This window comes from Lygodium microphyllum, chromosome 21, assembly GCF_053477565.2.
Source record: "Lygodium microphyllum isolate KBCC chromosome 21, Lygodium_microphyllum_v1.1.10, whole genome shotgun sequence".
Classification (NCBI taxonomy): Eukaryota; Viridiplantae; Streptophyta; class Polypodiopsida; order Schizaeales; family Lygodiaceae; genus Lygodium; species Lygodium microphyllum.
Window position 1 is genome coordinate 104,571,072 of NC_141155.1, and position 19,943 is coordinate 104,591,014.

At 49.2% G+C, this 19,943-nt stretch overlaps 1 protein-coding gene across 8 annotated transcripts in view; it reads right to left on the reverse strand.

Annotated features, from left to right (window-relative positions):
* Positions 1-1,236: 1,236 nt before the first annotated feature.
* The window catches only part of LOC148018378 (uncharacterized), a 118,774-nt gene continuing 100,067 nt past the window's right edge, over positions 1,237-19,943 (reverse strand). For all 8 annotated transcript variants that reach the window (XM_087661400.1, XM_087661401.1, XM_087661399.1 and 5 more), the window contains one exon: positions 1,237-1,654. In XM_087661400.1, the coding sequence (XP_087517526.1) occupies positions 1,529-1,654 (126 nt within the window). In that variant the 3' untranslated portion in view covers positions 1,237-1,528. The remainder of the gene's footprint in view (positions 1,655-19,943) is intronic.

Consider the following 19,943-nt stretch of genomic DNA (forward strand, 5'->3'; position numbering starts at 1 on the left):
CAAAGATAGTATACTTTGGATATCACTATTTTCTTAAGATGGTTGTCACAAAGATTGTATACTTTGGATATCACTATTTTCTTAGCATAGAGATAATCAAGAATCCGAGCAAGATATGGTTGTCACAAAGATAGTATGCTTTGGATATGCTAAAAGATATGTATATGGTTGATTGCAAGCCAATTTCCATACCTTTGGATGTTAAGGCTAAGTTTAGTGAACATGCAATTGCCTTGATTGAGGACATCACTATGTGTACAAAGATTGTGGACAACCTACATTTGCATGTTGGAAAGCTTTTTATTTTGCAAGCTTTCCCTAAACAAGTGCCAAAAGGATAGTAAAAGCATGGCCTAGTTAAGGCACTCAAGCAATTGATATAAATGGCAAGATGGGGAATTCAATTATAGAAGTTAAGATCATCTCAAACATAAGTGCATATAAATAGTGTCTTGTCAATCTATACCCCATTGGTACAACTAAAACCATATGCCTCCAAAGTAATCACCCTTTATTTCAATGGAAATTTGTTTTTCCCATCCATGTTATTGCAACCCATGCCTTGCATTTATGAGTATGTCCACATAATTGCAACCTTGGTAACAACTTTGCATGTTAAGGGTCTATCCATTTATAATAACAACGAATGTGTTGCAATTGCAATGATAAATTACTTGAGAGAGAGTCTTGTCTTGCAATTTAACCCAAACTCCATAGCAATTGCATCCAAATACAACCAATTACGTACCCATTTCTGACCAAAACTGAATTTCATCAAAGCTCAAGATACATAATCCCATTAGACCATACCAAATGCAAGATCTTGTTGAGTATATTTTGCATACTCCACAACAATAAGGGTGTTCATACGAGGTCCTCAACTACGATTAAGATACCATAGCAAGATCCAATAGGAGGCTAGCCACCACACTTCTATGACTCGGATACCTTGGTTTCTATGTTACACAACCCAATAAGAGATAATTGTACTCGGAGTACTCCCAAAGCAGTGCCACATTGTATCTGGTCTAGACACCATCTTGTACTCATCAGCGATGTACTATTTACTTTCATTATTGTTAGTTGTAAGATTAGATGCCAGTTCTTTTTGGGACTTCGAAAAGTTCCCTGACTTTCCGATGTGACATTTTGGTTTCATAGGCCAATTCGGCATTTTGTAGACACTAATATAACTTCTTCTTCTACGCCTCTCTCTCTCTCAGACAGCTGTAAAGCTTCCTTTAAAAAAGAAACATGCTACACAATTTTAAGTATATAATGTTTCCAATGAATCATTAGAGTTGTTTCATGACAGAAGAAACCAAAGGCAGCAGAAACCATCTTGTGCAGAACTTCCTGCATCTTTAGATACCTTGAAGCTTTCACTGCACCAACACACATTGTTTTCTCAATACATATGCCCTATCATTCTGCACGAATAAATCAAGGGTTTCTCATTGAAAAAACAGTGTATAAGACTGCCATTAACTGCTGGCATGCTACAAGCCCATACATGCGCTCATTTCTCTCAACACCTTTCCTGAAGTCTCTTTGTCAAGCTGGGCTGTTTACTGGGCTTTAAGCTCTGAGCCTGCCTTGAGGATGTATTCATCTGTTCATATTCATCCTTAAGCTCCTCCAGCCTCTTTGAAACCTGTCCACATCCATAGTCAAAATTATTTACCAGCACCAACTTAAACTGCTCAAACTTAATTAGACAATTCAACACTGAAGGCATCAAAATAAAAAATGGACTGACTCGAAGTACCTTTACTGTCAGTAACAAAAATAGACAAAAACCTTTCATCAAAGAAAATACTAGAGAAATAGTTCTCTGAACAAAAAACAGAAACAACATTTCTAAGCTCATTTGAAACAGAAAGTGCCTAGTACTTACATGCTTGGTGGACCTTGAAGGAAAGCTAGCAACACAGGGGGACTACATCTAATGAGAAGAAGATTGAAGATAAATGAAGGAAATAACAACCAAAGTACAAGAGGTAGTGTAGAAGGAAATTATAACGAGGTAGACAAGAAAGAGATGAAAGCACTATCTTTTTAGTAGTTAATGAAGCTACATTGCAAAAGAAGATTGCCTTCCATGCATGTTTAGGAGGCTCCCTGATGAATGGCATGAAGAAACACAAAAGAAGCTAGATTATGGTGATGGCTAAGGATGTTCAAAGACATTCAGGCTAGAGACCAAACTAAGGTCAAATTTGGAAGAAGGGGTGACAGGCGGTATCTTTTCAATACTTAATGAAGCTACATTGCAAAAGACAAATTGCATTCCATGCACATTTAGGAGGCTCCTTAATGAATGGCATGAAGAAACACAAGAACAATATGATGATGATGGCTAAGGATGTTCAAAGACATACAGGCTAGAGACCAAACTAAGGCCGATTTTGGAAGAAAGAGGATTCAAATGGATGAAATCACAGGAAAGAATCAACTAACTTTGGAGTTTGGAAGTATGTAAGATAAAGTCTAAGTATTGAAGCAATAAAAACATTTCAAGGGAACCAAAGTATGGATCATGAATGAACTTACACTAGCACAATTTAAAGCATGACCAAATGAAATACCCAAGCTGAAGTCAGCTAGAAAGGAGGGCACATGGGCAATTTATCAAGGTAGTAAAGGCATCATAGAGGAGCTTAGAAAGCTTAAGCACTAGGTTACTTTTGGGTCATGGTCTATTTAGTAACTTTTATATCTTTAGCAACCGGGTCTTTTTGTGCCAGTGGCACCCCAAAGTAGATTGTAACCAAAACCTTGATATGTGTCTCTTTATCCTGTATGTCTTTGAGCACGATGACCCATCTCCTAGGACCACAACTGAGGAGGCCACACCATACTTGGATCAAAGCCATCATTATGAAACACCGAAGACTCACCAACAGGCACATTAGTTGAGTGGTTATGGACCACATCATAGCTGACATCATGAATAGAGATCTTGCAATCAGCTACAATCTATAATCTCCATCACAATTCTATATATAGTAGTGTTAGATTAGGACTTCTATTTCATTCTTACAATGAGATGACACCAAGCATGCTTGTACTCTAGCATTGTCTCATTGTACACTTATTTATAGTATTGTTCAATAGGCCATTTTCACTTGACTGATACACTAGACATGGATCCACTTCCGGATTGTCTCAAAAGCCACATTGGCCTTCTAAGGCCAAAATCAGCCTATGAGACAAGTCAGCCTACGTCCATGTGGAAAAGAAAGTTTTAACTCACGAGCCTAAGTGACGAAACAAACACAAGCACAAGTGAAGGAAACCACACAATGGATTGACATGGTTTAAAAACAAAAATGTCACCGATCCATAAAGTGGAGGTAATGAATGCCACTGTTGAGGAGACAAATCAGAAAGTGCACACTTTACAAGTGTGCCTAGTAGGGCGGCAAGCCAAGAAGGGCACTCCCTAAGAAGATATAAAAGCACTTCGGAAAAGAACAGGTGCAAATAACGTGCCAATTATGAATGCATGGCAAGTGGGTTACCATGAAGGTCTTAATTCTTTTTCTTTTCCTTGTAAAATGTGGCCGATTATATTACTCAAAAAAACTGATTACAATGGAGTACTCATGCAAACAAACAAGCTGGAATTGATGAAAGTCACAGATACATCGTATATACAAGCCTCTCAAGGCGGTCTGGGGGGGATGGGGCCAAGAAGCCATGGAGGGGGGGTGTATTGCCATCTGGGGCTGCCTGCTTGGATCACGAAGAACAGGTCCTGGCCGCCCCAAGTGCGCATGAAATGACATCGGAGCTCCTGACGAGCCCTCGACTCGCCCTGCACCTGATCCCATCAACCTCGAAGGGAGTGGATGATGGAGGTTCAGAGCTCTTCTAAGGTCGCCTGTACTGAAAGTCTCTCTCCACCGAAAGCCACCTGACACCACGCCTTCCAGATATGCCAACCAGTAAGACTCCCTATGATTTCCCATACCTCAGAGCAGTCTACTGTGGGCTCCAATACCTGGCGGATGGGTAGAGCCTCTAAACCCACCACTGTGCATGACCCTGCCTTGATAATGAATATCGTATCCTACATCCCGGCCTCATACAGAAGGTGACGGTCTTGCTAACCGCCTGCCAGCAGAAAGCTCCCCAAGAGATACATCCAAGGCTGGGTGCTATGCGGTGAAGGATGCGGCATACTCCTCTCCACATGAGCTGTGCCGCCTCACACGACCAAAGGCAGTGCTTTGGGGTTTCCATAGATTGTTGTGTGCAACGCTTACAAACTCCCTCCTTCTGCATCTAGGCAAGCCAGCTTCCCACTGCCAAGCCTCCATGTGCCACCAACCATAAAAAATACGATACCCTCCTCGACCTCCAGCTATCCCATAGGCAACGCCAGAAGGTCCGTCGGAACGGCTCCGTGATGTTGTGCTCCACCCAGTGCCTGCTACGTGACGGTGCCCAATCCATACCCTCATCAGTACGTGTCTGCCAATCCTGGCGGTGTACTCCAGGAACCTCGGTGACTTCTTGGCGACCACAGTGGCCAGCCAAAGCCACTCTCCCGGATCCCATTCCAGCTCATCAAGTGGCCTTCCTTCCCAGATCCAGAAGCGCCACTCCCTAAGCTCCTGTCAAAAGACCAAAGGGTCCAGTTGCCATGTCTTCCCCTGAAGGCCAATCACCCGGATCCTCTTCCATGAAAGGATAGCTATCCCCTCATCCTGCTGCCCTTTGTCAAGAGCCAGATGCCCCCCCTCCTGCATTGTGAAAAAGGTCCCAGGTGGAGCGCCACCCACTCTTCCTGCTACTTGTAGGGGGATGCCTGCTGGTGGAAACGTAGCGGCCCATACCTCCCTAGGCTCTATCGGCTCTCGTATCAGGGGAGCAAGCTACTCCTGAGGTATTGCTGCGTCTATCTCCCTTCTCCTCAGCTCCACTCCTCGTTGGCAACCTAATACTTGTTGCAGCACCTTCTTGTCCACCATCCTGTACACCTTTCGCCATGTCCTGATGGTACGTGCCGGGCCAACCTCCCAACCAACCCACTGGATGTGGGGCTCTCACCAATCTGTGCCCCTTTCCGGTCCCTGACCTAGGGGTTCCAAGGTCTATCTCCTCCTGGCAGCCTGGAGGGCTCTAGATTAGGGCCTTACGGAGACCCTGCCACAGGTGGAGCAAGCTGCGTAGGAAGGGTGATTTGAGGGGGCTGATCTGGGCTGACGTGAAGATCCATCTCACGGACGGCCTCCACTCACCGCCAAGCCTCAGTCTGCAGTCTTGAAGACCCTCCTGCAAAAAAGGACCTTCCAGGTCTGCCCTCCCGGTGTGAGGCCGCAGACAACTAGCTTGCCCAGAAGGGCCATACTCTGATACTCTGGGTCTATGATCCCAAGCCCTCCCTCTGACCGATGTCGTATGATGGTCACACATGCCACCTTGGCCCTGGAATCCTTGGAGCCATCTGACCCGGACCAAAGGAAATTCCGCACTAGGCGGGGAAGCTGCATTACGCAAGAGGAGGAGAAGCACCAACACGAGGTGATGTACCGAGCCGTCGCTAGGAGGACCTGGTTAACCACCAGGGCTTGGCCGGCTAGTGAAAGGCGAGCCGTGCTCCAGTAGGTCAGCTTCCTCCGAATAGAATCGAGGACTGGAAGAGACTGCTGGGCCAGAGTGATGTCGAGTCCCACTTGGAACCCTAGGTACCGAACGGTCTGTCCTCTGCTCACCCATCTAAATCCCAGGTGGACGCCCCACTCCGTGGTAGAGTTCAAGTCTGTGAGGAAACCAACCAACTTTCGCCAGTTGAATTTTGCTCCCGCTGCAGAATAGAACACCTCAAGAGCCAGCCTCACTCTCTCCAGTATCAACTCATCGTCCTCTATGTAGAGCGTTATATCATCTGCATACTCTGAGTCTTTACAATTCGGTCTCCTCTCTCACTATAAGTCAAGAGGCCACGTCATCCGCTCACACATGACCTGAGGAAGTGAGACATCGCCTCTGCAAAGAGAAGGGATAGGTACGGGGCCAGGGGGCAGCCCTGTCGGACCAATCTCTCTAGCCGAAACTCCTCCCCTCGCCTACCTCCTATGAGAACCCTGCTAGTGGCCGATCTGTAAAGTGCGGAGACCCCGCAAATCCAAGCCTGGGGGAAATCTAACCTGACCATGGTGCCCTCTAGAAAATCCCAATCCACCATGTCATAGGCTTTCTCAAAATCCAAGAGTAGTACAGCCAATCTCTGCCCACTGTGCTGGGCCCACTCTGTCGCCTCAAAGAAGGTGAATACATTGTCCAGGATGCTCCTATCTTGGGACAAAGCCTGTCTATGTGTCATGGATGATGTCCGGAAGCATGGGGCGTAGTTGCCTACCAATCATCTTTGCCAGCGCCTTATAGGCCACTGACAATAAGGTGATCGGTCTCCACTGGGAAAGCTTCAACCGGTCTCCCCCTTTGGGGAGAAGACTAATAAAGCTTGCGGAAAGACTCCCTGACGTCTGTCCTGAAGTGAAAATCTCCTGAAAGGCCATCAGTAGAGGGTCCTTCACCACTTCCCAGAAGGTAGTGAAGAAAGCCTTAGAGAGGCCATCCTCTCTCGGGCATTTCTACCCGTCTTGTGTATGGAAAGCCTTCTTTACTTCCGTCTCTGTGAAAGGGGCTAGGAGGGAGCGTCCCATGTGGCCCTCAGCCGGACCATAGGGGTGATAGATGTTCCAGGTGGTACTATCAATGGATCAATCAGCCATGCTAAGAGTCGAGACTCTGTGCATTGGTAGAAATGGGCCGCCTGTGCCAGAGGCCACTCGATCATATCCCTCGGAGCTCTCCGCTGTGGAGGGGCTCGAAAGATAATGCTCAAGTGAGGGACCTCGGCGCCAACCCACCAATTAATATCCATCATGCAACCAGGCCACTACTGTGCAAACAATGCTAGTCCTTCTTCTCCCATCCATTGGGAGGTGTGGTCCGCCACCTAACTCATCAACTCTTCCTCTATCTATGTCGTCGTCCACTCTCCTGAGTGAGAGGACTGAAGAAAACAGGCGTAGTTTGGTCCATCCGGTGGTGCTAGTAGATGGACCTTGCCCCTCCTTGACTTATGAACCACGAAGATCCCCACGAGATAGTAGGAACTCTCCGCGCTCCGCAACTCTCAAGTAGGACCATGGGCCACTGCGGAAGAACTCCTGTGGCAACAGGTGTGCCTGTCTCGGGAAAGTGTGACGAGCGGCAGGGATGGATGAGCTGGTGGCTATATGGGAGGGGGAGGACTACTGGTGCGAGGAGGATGTAGGCGTGTGTGGCTCATCACCTCTTGTGGAAGGAGGGGGGTGGGTCTGGGGGGAATCACCTAAACCAGGTGCAGATCAGGGGGATGCTCGGTATGGGGGGTGGTGGGGGGGAGGATAGAGGGATGGACGGAGGTACATGGCGGGTGTGGGGAGGGGGGCTGTGGGCTAGGGTCTGTGTGTGGGGGGGGTGGGGGGTGGGGGCGCATGGGATGTGGGGGGAGATGGGTGTGGGAGCTGTGGAGGCTCAGGAGAGGTAGTTTGTGGCACGGGTGGTGGATGTGGGGGGTTGCGGTCCTGCCAGGTGGGGCGGGCAGGGGGGGCTGTGGAGTGCTCTATCGAGGGGGCATCGCTCGCCCACCTGCTCCCTGCTGCCGAGGCTGGGTCTGAGACGCTGGTTGCACCCCCCCTGCCGTCTCCCTCTCTGTTGTCTCTGGACCCATATGAAGCCATCAGCGTCCACCTGCAGGCCTGTTGGCAGAGCCACCTTGGCTCCGAAATGCGTGCAACCTGCTATCTGATGCCCAAAGTTGTGGCAGCGCAGGCACTGCCCTAGCTGCCGCATCACAATGACCTGCTGCCTGAAGGAGTGCCCACCCGCCCGCCTCAATCTCTAGAAACTGTGGATATTCTTGACCTCTGTCACTGCCACCCGTACCTTTGGGACTCCTACAGCTGTCACTGCATCCGCGAAGGACGCGGGAAGGATAGTGCCGAAGAGCCGTCCAAAGTCTTCCACCAATTGGCGGTATTCGATCGCCAGGTCGGGGAAAAAAAGAATGACCAAGTGCCGAAGAAACCTGTTGTGGAGTGCAAATGCCTCCACAGTAAAGCCACTGTACCAAGGGACCATGTATATGATCCCCCTCGTGGACATATATGGTGAACTAGCAAGCAACTCGCGAGCTGAGCCTGACCATGAAAATCCCTTGGCCCATTAGGACCGCCTCCACGATCTGCGTTGTGCCGATGCGCAACGTGGAGTGAAGCCAGTCCCGAAGCTGGGCCCTGGCTAGGGAATGTCGTACTACCTGACCATAAATCGTTGTTTCCTTTAGCTCCAGCTCCTTAGCTCGGACAACTAAGAGCTGCTCCTCAGAGAGGACGACATGCAAGGTGTTTTTGTCTGGGGGGCACTCTCTGAGTGCGCCGGTGTCTGACCAGAGGTTTCCATTGCACGACCCTTCTGAGGAAACTACCAATCACGTCGCGATGCTACTTGAGGGGGGAAGTTGCTGCAGGGGAGGGAGCAACTTGGAGGGTGGGGGGAACAATGGCGGGGGGGGGGGGGGGGGGGGCGGGGGCGGCGCAGCTACGTCAGCGCGAAAGACCTGGCGGGCACGATCAGACGTGACGGGGGGAGGGGTGCTTGCAACATGACAGGCGTGAGCTCGATCTATCATTCACTCAAGACACTGAAGGTCTTAATTCTTAATTCTTAGGTTTGAGGATATGGAAAAAAGAAAGGCTTTCTTGTTCAAGAGGAAAGCCTTGAAAGGGGAGAAAATATACTTCGGTGAAAACCTCACTCCAACCCAAGTGGTAGATAGAAAAGAACACATACCTCGGATACTCAAAAGTTGCAAAGAGGGAGAATTTGCAGTGTACAGTGACAAACAGATGATTATCATCAATTGTCGGTCCAAATGACGATGCATGGCCTATGAGACATTGAGATTTACAGTATGGAACTTGTAATGGAGCTTTCCAAATGGATGCTCTGTCCTCAAGAATGTAGGTATTGCAATGTTTTTCACCCTCAATCATGCACAATAGGGGGATCCAAAGGATCTAGAGGAGTAGTTGAGTTATTCAAGGAGGAGCTCTGTTGTCGAGCACATGTCATACATAGAGATGCAAAGACACAATACCTGTGGATCTGAGTATGTAGAGATGGATTCTGAGAGTTATATATAGTATTATGTTACTTTCCACCAGCTGGTTCTAGGTATGCACTATGCACCATCAAGAGATGTAGCAAAGGAGTCCCCTTACATTTCATTATATGAGATTATATGAGGATATTTTATGGTTTGCTAGTATAGGTGACATATTGCTAGTCGAAGATTTTAATGCACAAAAAAGTTTTGCCCGATGTATGACATGCATGACACTATGTATTAAGAGATTTCCCTAGAGGATCCAAACATGGAAAGATCATCATATGTGGCACTAGGGACAGAACAAATTATGCTAGACATTTCACCACATTGGGGAGAGCACACAAGATGGTCATCTTTAACGGCATGTCACAAGGGCCAAGTTCACAAGGGCTCACATGCTGGAACCCCAAGGGAAGATTGAGTACATACAGTAGACTATTTAGTTTTACAATGATAGAAGGTTGCCCAAAGAGTTCACTTGCCACTCCAATTTCAAGATATCCTAGATATTAATTTTTGCAAGAGACATCCCATGTATATAGAGCTACAATATATAATGGATGTCGACTATGGACCCATATTGCTCTTTGGATGAGATCACAACAAGGTTGGGAGAAGTTTTCCATGTATCAAAGACCCATGCCCTCCCTCATACTGTGGCTTCTTCCACCCCCCAAAACAATTGGTGTGATAATGAGTGTCATGAGACATGGACAAAGTTAAAGCATGAGATAGCTACCAAGGATCCTACACATAGGTAAGCTCCATTGATCTTTCAATGCCTAGTGCGAAGAAAGAAACAATTGTATTTGGCTAAACTTGAGGCAAAGATATGCCTCTCATTTTTAGGGTGAGACAACAAGAGGGCATGGGAGATGTTTTGAGAACCACAGCCAAGTACCCCAATCAAAACACCAGAGACATGGTACAGCTATGCAAAGGACCTATATGATGTCGAAGGCCAGCCCCCTATATCTCCACGGTAGGGGCTCCGTCCATCTTCGAATTCATACCTTACTATAGGGATGGTGATAGAGGCAATTCATAGATTGCAGCCTATTAAAGCACAAGGTCAGGATGGACTGGTTGGGAAACATTTAGTACATCCAATTGAAACTCTTGCTCCTTTGTTGAGGCACATTTTTAATTGAGTCATGTGTAAGGGATTTTTGATGAGTTGGACAAAGCATACCATTGTACCACTTTAAGAGTAGGGACCCTATGGTATTGGAAAGGTACAGAACGATCATGATAGCTCATTACTTGGCCAAGATATATGGCTGCATTTCAGAGCACGAGCTCAGTCCATGGGTGAAGAGACCTGGGTATAGAGCACGGGGGTTGTCAATCTTCAAGAGGGGGTTCAGTACACTCGAACATATGCTGACCCTCAAAGCTAACACAGAGGAGGATAGGACACATGGAAGGAAGATTTATCATTGCTTTTGGGATTTTTGCAAAGCATTCAACATTGTGCCCCATGCCAGGCTCATGCAGCAACTACAGGATATTGGCACTCCAAAGGATCTCTAGTGGGGGGTTTATACCTTGTATGAGTCAAGGTGTCATGCCTAGATAGGCATGTGAAAGTAAAGTGCCAAAAATGGTGTGACAGCAAGGATGGAGCAGCTTGTTTCAAACAGCCACAAAAGAAATCTCCTTGAGGTGACCAAGAAGAAAGCATAAGAGGAGAAGATAGAGACTAAAAAGGGGAGGCAATCATGGAGAACCAGCTGTCTTATTCCAGTTTGCAGAGGTTCTTACTAGACGAAGGAGCCCGAATCCCAAGCAGCGAATCCTAGGAGCTTTCTCCCCCATTTGATGCACATCCACTCTCGCACCCATCGAGTGCACTTGAGAACACATGCAAAGAGCATGTAACAATGCAGATTGCCTCCTCTTAGTCTTCTTCCACTTCTCTTTTCCCAATTTCATCCATACTCTCTCTTTTTCCCTCTCTAAATCTCCAATGGAACACTTTCTGGCCATTCCTCTTGGAACCTCAAGTTAAATGTAATTCTGTACTAGTTCACCTTCACTTTATTAAAGAAATTATTGGATTCCTTCTTTTCCTTTCAAACTGCTTCTACTCAATTGCATGACACGGAGGGTGCATGCTCCAAGAGGGCTTTCGAATATGATGGACAGTACCATGAAGGTAAAGCATGGGTACCCACTTTCACCTACTGTCTTTGGTGTTTATGTTGATGAGCTCTCAGATTATGTGGATAGAGTAGGGGGACCAAGTGCAAGCTTGACCAGCATATTGATGCATTACTTATTGTATATGGATGATGTGGCATTGATCGCGGACTCTCCCAAGGGTTTGTAGAGACACATGAATGCATTGTAAGCATTTTGCATGGATAGAGGATTGGCGATGAATCTTTGCAAGACCAAGGTGATGGTGCTTAATACCACACAAGCTTCGGTGATCCGAGCAAGACATTGGTTTACTCTTGGAGGAGCTGTGGTTGAGTATGCTAGATCCTATATATCTATGTATATATGTACACGCACACACACACACATCAATCTCACTCATGCAGAGAAAAACTAAGTTATTAGGTTAGATATTGTAAAGATTGATTTAGATCATACATACGTGCATCCCCTTGAGCCCCTTGATACGAAGATGGCACAATATCAACACCATTTCTTACATGTATTTGCAGAGGCATTCATTATTAAGCCAGGAAACATGGACGTCCATGCCTCCCATGGGATACATAGTACTATTGGATAGGTACAAACATCATCACACCAGCTCAGGTTTGAGACAGAACAACATACACATATGTCTGAGGATGCACACATCTACAAGTCATGCCACTAGGAGGCTCAGCCTAAGGAGCACTTTATTTGCAACTGTATTGTAATTTATGAGATCAAAGGGAGATTTCATTGCCTCTTCCAAGAGGGAATTGGGCCTCTCCACAAGGTGATCGAGTACGAGGATCACAAATGCCTAGGATTGTTCTTATTGGAGCTCCAAACACATAAATAGAGGCTTCTGAGGAGAACAAAGACACAGGGCGAGCAAATGAGCCAGGGGGTTCTTACAGATCTTTTCAGCACTACCTCCAAGGCTAGATCACTAGCTACCACTATAGCAACACCACCACACCATCAAGTCAGAGGGATCACCACAGACCGAGTAGCCACTCCCTAGAGCATAGAGCCCACCACCCCATCGCCATGCTCAACATCCTTACCTTCGCCAAATTCGAGCCATCATTGCTCGCCATCAAAGATCAGAACCTCCCTTTAGTGGACTCAATATCTTGGACCACAACATGATAAATATACGTACATTGTTTCTAGAGAGTGATATTGATCAGGGTGGGGTCCTACAAGTCAACTAAAGGATCATCAAGATATCATTTTGTACATGGTGGTAGCCTATACTTACAATCGTCATAGTTAGTTGTTTTCGTTTCATTTTCATTGTTTTTCTTGAGTCGGATGACATGGTCAAATATACTCACTTCTTTGTCTCGTGCCATTTTTGGTTTTTTGAAGACGTAAATACATCCCTCTCTTTTTTAAAAACATGAATAAATTTAAATTAATGTAAAGAAATATTTACATCAGGCCTTCAAGCCAGCTAAGCCCGACCAACCATATCTTTTTTTTTTCCATAACGGGTTGTTTGTATTAATTACAAAAAAAGTTACAAGATAACAAGATTACAAAGTGGCTCTAGGCCATCATATATAAACCAATTACAATGGATTAAAAAAACAAAAAAAAGGTCACCTGCTACCCCACCCTTGCCCGTCGCCATTGCCTATGGCCCCCCTCCCCCGCCTGTGGCCCGTCACCCCTGCCCCCTACCCGTTGCCCCCGCCTGTGGCCCCGCGCCTGCGACCCGTCGCCCCCACCCCCTGCCCGTCACCCCTGCGTAGTGACACGTGCCCTTCTCATCGCCCTACCTGCAACCCAGTGGCACATCCGCCCTACCAAACCCCACCCCCCCCCATGGCATGCCGCCGTGCTATCCCCCCCCCAACCCCCCCGCCGCTACCCCCGCCTCCTTCACCTTGAGGCCCCGCCAGGTAGAAACACCACCTGATTGGAAAACAGCAACTTCCCTTCCCCCCCCCCCCCTCCCAATTGCTCCCTCCCCCTACAGCAACTCCCCCCTCCGATAGCACAGCAACATGATGGGTAGTTTCTTAGCAGGGACGCGCAATGGAAACATCTGGTTAGACGCCAGCACATTCTACGAGTACCCCCTAGTCAAACACCTTGCGCATCATCCTCTCTGAGGAACAGTTCTTAGCTGTCTGTGCCAGAGAGCTGGAGTTGAAAGAAACAACGATATTTGGTCAGGTCCTTGGACACTCCCCATTGAGGGCCCAGCTACAGGATTGGCTCCACTCCACGCTGCGCATTGGCACAGAGCTGATCGCGGAGACAGTCCTCATGGGCCAAGGGATCTTCATGGTTCTCGACTCTACCTCTGTGGACGCAGTTCGTGAGTTAGTGGAGAGCGCACCCTATGCCTCCACGAAGGGGATCATTTACATGGTTCCCTAGTATAGTGGCTTCACAGTGGAGACATTTGTGCTCCATAACAGATTTCTCAGACATCCAGTTACCTTATTTTTCCCGGACTGGCGATAGAGTACTGCCAGTTAGTGGAGGACTTTGGAAGGCTCTTCGGCACAGTTCTTCCTGCCTCCTTCACAGATGCAGTGACAGCTACAAGAGTCCCAAAGGTACGAGTGGCCGTGAAAGACACGAAGAGTATACCAAAGTTCCTTGAGATTGAGGCAGGAGATCACTCCTTTAGGCAGCAAGTCATTGTGACTGGGCAACCAGGACAGTGCCTGCGCTGCCACAACTTTGGGCATCAGGCAGCAGATTGCACGCGTTTCGAAGCCAAGGAGGCTCCACTGACAGGCCCACAGGTGGACGCTGACGGCTTCACACGGGCCCAAAGACAACAAAGAGAGAGACAGCAAGGAGCGCCGCAGCCAGCTCCTCAGACGCAGCCTCAACAGCAAGGAGTAGAAGGGGGAGCGACGCCCCCTTGGCAAAGCACTCCGCAGCAGCCCCTCCCCCCCCCCCCCCCCCGGTCCGCCCCATCCGGCAGGACCCCAATCCCCCACATCCACCACCCGCGCCATAGACTACCTCACCTAAGATCTCACAATCCCCCACACCCACCCCTACCTCCCATGGCCCCCCCACTGACCCTGGCCCACAATCCCCCCCTTCTAGGGGCACTAGCCCCCCCCCCCCATACCCGCCGCATACCTCCAACCATCCCACCATCCCTCGATCCTCTTTCCCCCCACCACCTCCCCTGCCGAGCACCCCCCCGATCTACATCCGATTCAGGTGATCCCCCCAAGACCCATCCCCCCTCCTCCCACAGGAGGTGATGATCCACACACGCCTACATCCTCCTCACACTAGTAGTCTTCCCCCTCCTACACAACCACCAACTCATCTACCCCTGCCGCCCGTCACACTTTCCCGAATCAAGCACAACTGTTATCACAAGAGTTCTTCCGCAGTGGCCCATCGTCCTACCTGAGAGTTGTAGAGCACGGAGAGTTCCCACTACCTCTAGAGATGGGGATCTTCATGGTTTGTAAATCAAGGAGAGGCAAGGTCCATCTACTAGCACCACCATATGGACCAAACTACGCTTTTCTCCTTCAGTCCTCTCACTCAGGGGATTGGATGACGACACAAACAGAGGAGGAGGTGAAGAGTCAGGTTGCGGACCACATCTCCCAGTGGATGGGAGAAGGACTAGCACTGTTTGCACAGTAGTGGCCTAGTTGCATGATGGGCATTAACTGGTGGGCTGGTGCCCAGGTCCTAAACTTGAGAATTATCTTTTGATTCCCTCCATAGTGGAAAGCTCCGAGGGATATGATCGAGTGGCCGCTGGCACAAGCGGCCCATTTCTACCAGTGTACAAAGTCATGACTCTCAGCATGGCTGATAGATGTATTGGTAGTACCACCTGGAGCATCTATCACCCCTATGGTCCCCGCCCGAGGGCTACCATGGGGGATTGTAGTTCGTTGTCCATGCCTGCGGCAAAGAGTACTTGCATGCCCCATAGTTTTTCCTCATTAGCAGTCTCCACACCGAACAGATGCCTATTCGGTCAGTCACAAGTTTTCCCATGAGCTTACACCTTGCATCCTAGAATGTGAATAGTCTCTACTACAATGGGGCATGTGGTTCCAGGAAGAAGATTGTTCGGTAGGAGTTGTAGCCGGCCCTTGCGGGACGGATAGACATCCTAATTCCATAGGAGCACAAGCTCACCCCCGCCCAAGCCCATCGGGTAGGCAAGGTTCTCCCAAGCATGCCACACACCTACTGGGAATACACCATCAGTGCCCATGGCAGGACTGGAGGCGTATGCACCTCTATTGGCCCGAGCCTTACCACCTGCGTACGGGATCACGAGGCAATTGTGGCAGGGAGAGTTCTATGGGTCAGGTTGGATATTGGGGACTCAAGCCTCGGAGTCCTCAATGTCTATGCCCCCACTAAGGTTAGGGCACGCAGCAGGTTCTGGGTGGAGATTGCAACACGACTTCCAGAGGTGGACTCCTGGATTGTTGGAGGAGACTTCAATACCCTAGAGGCCTTAGAGGACCAGCAAGGTAGAGGCAAAAACTACCAAGCCATGGCTGGGGAGAAGCAGGGGGCATGGGAGATCTTCCTACTGGCAGTAGGAGCTCGCGATGCTTGGAGAGACCCAGCTTTTCACAGGAGGGAAAGGTCGTTGGACTTCTCGTAGGGATACATGCGGCTAGGCGCAGTCTTGCTGGAGCGGTTGGACAGGTTCTATGTGGAAGAGTGGGGATGCTCTCGCGGAGGCAAGATAGGGCACTTGGTTGGCACCACTCTGTTCGATCACTACCCGGTCCTCCTAACACTTGATCCCCCTGCATCTTTCCTAGGTACACAATCATGTTGGATCCCTGACTCGATCTACAGGAGAGAGGAGGTGAAGAGACAGATAGAGCAAATTTGGACTAGGGAGTGGAGCACGAGGAGGCAGAGAGATCACTCCGACGGGACCTAGCAGCCACGTAGAGATTATTACAGGAGACACCAGGGAATCCCATCCTCCACGCACAAGAGGTGCACACACGAGCAGCCATCACCAGCCTAGAGGACATGCGCTCGGAGTTCTCATCCCGCATCTCAGCAACATTCTGGGTGCAGAAGGGGGACACGATGTGCAAGGAGTTCTTCCAGGCACACCAGCCCCACACCTCAGGAGAGCAGATACGCAGTCTTCGGGATCAGTATGGGAGGATTGACTCTAGCCCAAACGAGGTAATGAAGATTGCCACTAACTACTACAGATGTCTTTTCCAGTAGGAGACAGCCTTAGCAAGAGGACAGCGTCACAGATAGCAGGTCTGGGATCACATCCCATCCCTCGTCACACAGGAGATGGGACACTCCCTCGCCTCCTTCACAGAGAAGGAATTAGAGGAGGCTTTCCACACACAGGATGGGCACAAATGCCCGGGAGTGGATGGCCTCTCTAAGGCCTTCTTCACCACCTTCTGGGAGGTAGTCAAGGACCCCTTATTACTGGCTTTCCAGGAGATTTTCAGTTCAGGTTGGATGCCAGGGAGTTTATCGACAAGTCTTATCAATCTCCTCCCCAAAGGGAGAGACAGGTTGGAGCTATCCTAGTGGAGACCAATTATCCTGTTGCCAATTCCCTATAAGGCACTGGCAAAGATGATTGGTAGGCAACTCCACCTCGTGCTTCCAGATATCATTCATGACACACACACAGGCTTTGTCCAGGATAGGAGCATCCTAGACAATGTCTTTACCTTCTTTGAGGCGACAGACTGGGCCTAGCACAATGATCAGGGATTGGCGGTACTACTCCTGGATTTTGAGAAAGCCTATGACAGGGTAGATTAGGACTTCTTGGAGGGCACCATGGAGAGGTTGGGGCATGGATCCATGGGGTCTCCGCACTCTATAGATCGGCTACCAGCAGGGTTCTCGTAGGTGGCAAGAGAGAGGAGGAGTTTCAGTTGGAGAGATTGGTACGGAAAGGCTGCCCACTGGCCCCGTATTTGTTCCTACTCTTTGCAAAGGCGATGTCTCACTTCCTCAAATCATGTGTCAGTGGGTTACATGGCCTCCGACTTCCAGTGAGAGAGGAGATGGAGCTATTAGACTCAGAGTATGTAGATGATACAATACTTTACATAGAGGACGATAAAATGATGCTAGAGAGGGTGAGACTAGCTCTCGAGGTGTTCTGTAGTGCTACAGCAGGAGCGAAAATCAACTGGCGTCAATTGGTTTCCTTACAGATCCAAACTCCAGTACGGAGTGGAGTGTCCACTTGGGATTTAGATGGGTGTGCAAAGGGCTAGACCGTCTGCAACCTAGGGTTCCAGGTGGGACTTGATACCACCCCCACCTAGCAGTTTCTCCCAGTCCTCGACTCTATTCGGAGGAAGCTGACCTATTGAAGTACTGCTCGCCTCTCCCTTGCGGGCCAAGCCTTGGTGGTCAACCAAGTTCTCCTAGCGACGGCTTGGTACATCGCCTCATGGTGGTGCTTCTCCTCGTCCTATGCTGCTTAGCTTTGCCATCTAGTGCGGAATTTCCTCTGCATCAAGTCAAACGGTTCCAGGGACTCTCGGGTCAAGGTGGCGTGGGTGACCATCATCCGGCATCGGTCAGAGGGAGGGCTTGGGATCATTGACCCAGAGTATCAAAATATGGCCCTTTTGGGCAAGCTTGTAGTCCGCGGTCTCACACCAGGAGGGCAAACTTGAAAGGTCCTACTACAAGAGGGTCTCCAAGAGTACAGACCGAGGCTTGGCGGGGATCGGAGACCATCCTTGAGATGGATCTTCACAATGGCCCAGATCACCCCCCTCCCCCCTAGATCCCCCTTCCTACGTCGCTTACTTCATGTGTGGCAAGGCCTCTGTAAGACCATAATTCAAAGCCCCCCAAGTTGACAGGAGGAGATAGACCTCATCTAGAACCCCCAAGTCAGAGATCAGGAGAGGGTACAGATCACCGAGCGCCTCCACATCCAGTGGATTGGTGGTTGGGAGGCCAGCCTGGCTCACACCATCAAAACGTGGCGGGAGGTGTACAGGTTGGTGGACGAGGAGATGTTGCAGCAGGTATCAGGTTGCCAGAGAGGAGTCGAGTTGAGAAGAAGGGAGATTGATGCAGCAATACCTCAGGAGTGGCTTGGCCGCTCGACACGAGAGCCAATAGAGCTCGGGGAGGTATGAGCTGCTAAGTTTTCATCGACAGGTACCCCCCTATAGGTGGCAGGCAGAGTGGGCAACGCCCCGCAGGGGACTTTCTTCACCGTTCATGAGGGGAGGCGTCCAACCCTTGATAGAGAGCAGCACGATGAGGGGATAGTTGCCCTTTCATGGAGGAGGAGGAGGATGGTGGGCCTTCAGGGGAAGACATGGCGACTGGACCCCTATGTTTTCTAAGAGGAGCTCAAGGAGTAGTGCCTTTGGATCTGGGAGGGCAAACCACTTGATGAGCTAGAGTGGGATCCAGGAGAATGGCTAAGGCCAGCCACTGCGGTCGCCAAGAAGCCACCGAGGTTCCTGGAGTACACAACCATGATTGACAAACACGTGCTGATGCAAGAGGACATGGACTGGGCGCCGTCGCGTAGCAAGTTCTGGGCGAAGCACAACATCACGGATGCTTTCCGATGGACTTTTTGGCGCCGCCTATAGGACAGCTGGAGGCCGAGGAGGTTACCATATTTCGTATGGCTGGTGGCACATGGAGGCCTGGCGGTAGGGAATTGATTAGCCCAAATGCAAAAGGATGGAGAATGTAAACGCTGCACACAGCAGCTTCTAGAAACTCCAAAGCACTGCCTCTAGTCGTGTGAGGCGACGCAGCTAGTGTAGAGAGCATCATGCCATATCCTCCACTGCATAGCACCCAACCTTGGATGTATCTCATGGAGAGCTTTCTGCTGGCAAGCAGTCAGCCAAGGTCGTCACCTTCTGTATGAAGCTGGGATGCAAGACACGATCTTCTTTATTGAGGCTAGGTCGTGTGCAATAGCTAGCTTGGAGGCTCAACCCATCCGCCAGGTACCGGAGCCCACAGCAGACTGCTCTGAGGTATGGGAGATCGGAGGGAGTCTCAATGGATGGCATATCTGGAAGGCGCGGTGTCAGGAGATTTTTGGAGGGGAGAGACTTTCTGTACAAGCAACTTTGGCAAAGCTCTGGACCTCCATCATCCACTCCCTTAGCGGCTGATGGGACCAGGTGCAGGGCGAGTATCGAGCTCGTTAGGAGCTGCGCCTTCACTTCGTGCGCACTTGGGACTGTCTGGACTTGTTTTTTTGTGATACAGGCAAGCAGCCCCAAATGGCGATACACCCCCCCCTCCATGGCTTCTTGCCCCCATCTCTATGAGACCCCCCTGAGAGGCCTATATATTTGATATTTCTGTGACTTTGTATCAACTCCAGCTAGTCTGTTGAGCAAGAGCACTTCCTTGTATTCAAGGTTTTCCTGAAGCATTATAATTAGCCACACTTTATTTGCAAAAAAAAAAAAAAAAAACAAACAAACAAAAAAGAGCGAGTGTGCAAGAGGCACCCTGAGACTAAACGACACATGGGATCAAGAGTGTTGATGAGATTTGGCTGCATGAATCTAGGCCTTCTCTTCCAATCTCTCCAATACACCATCTTCAAAGAAGTCTCTTAGCTGTGGTCATTGTGGCTCCTTGGGAGGCT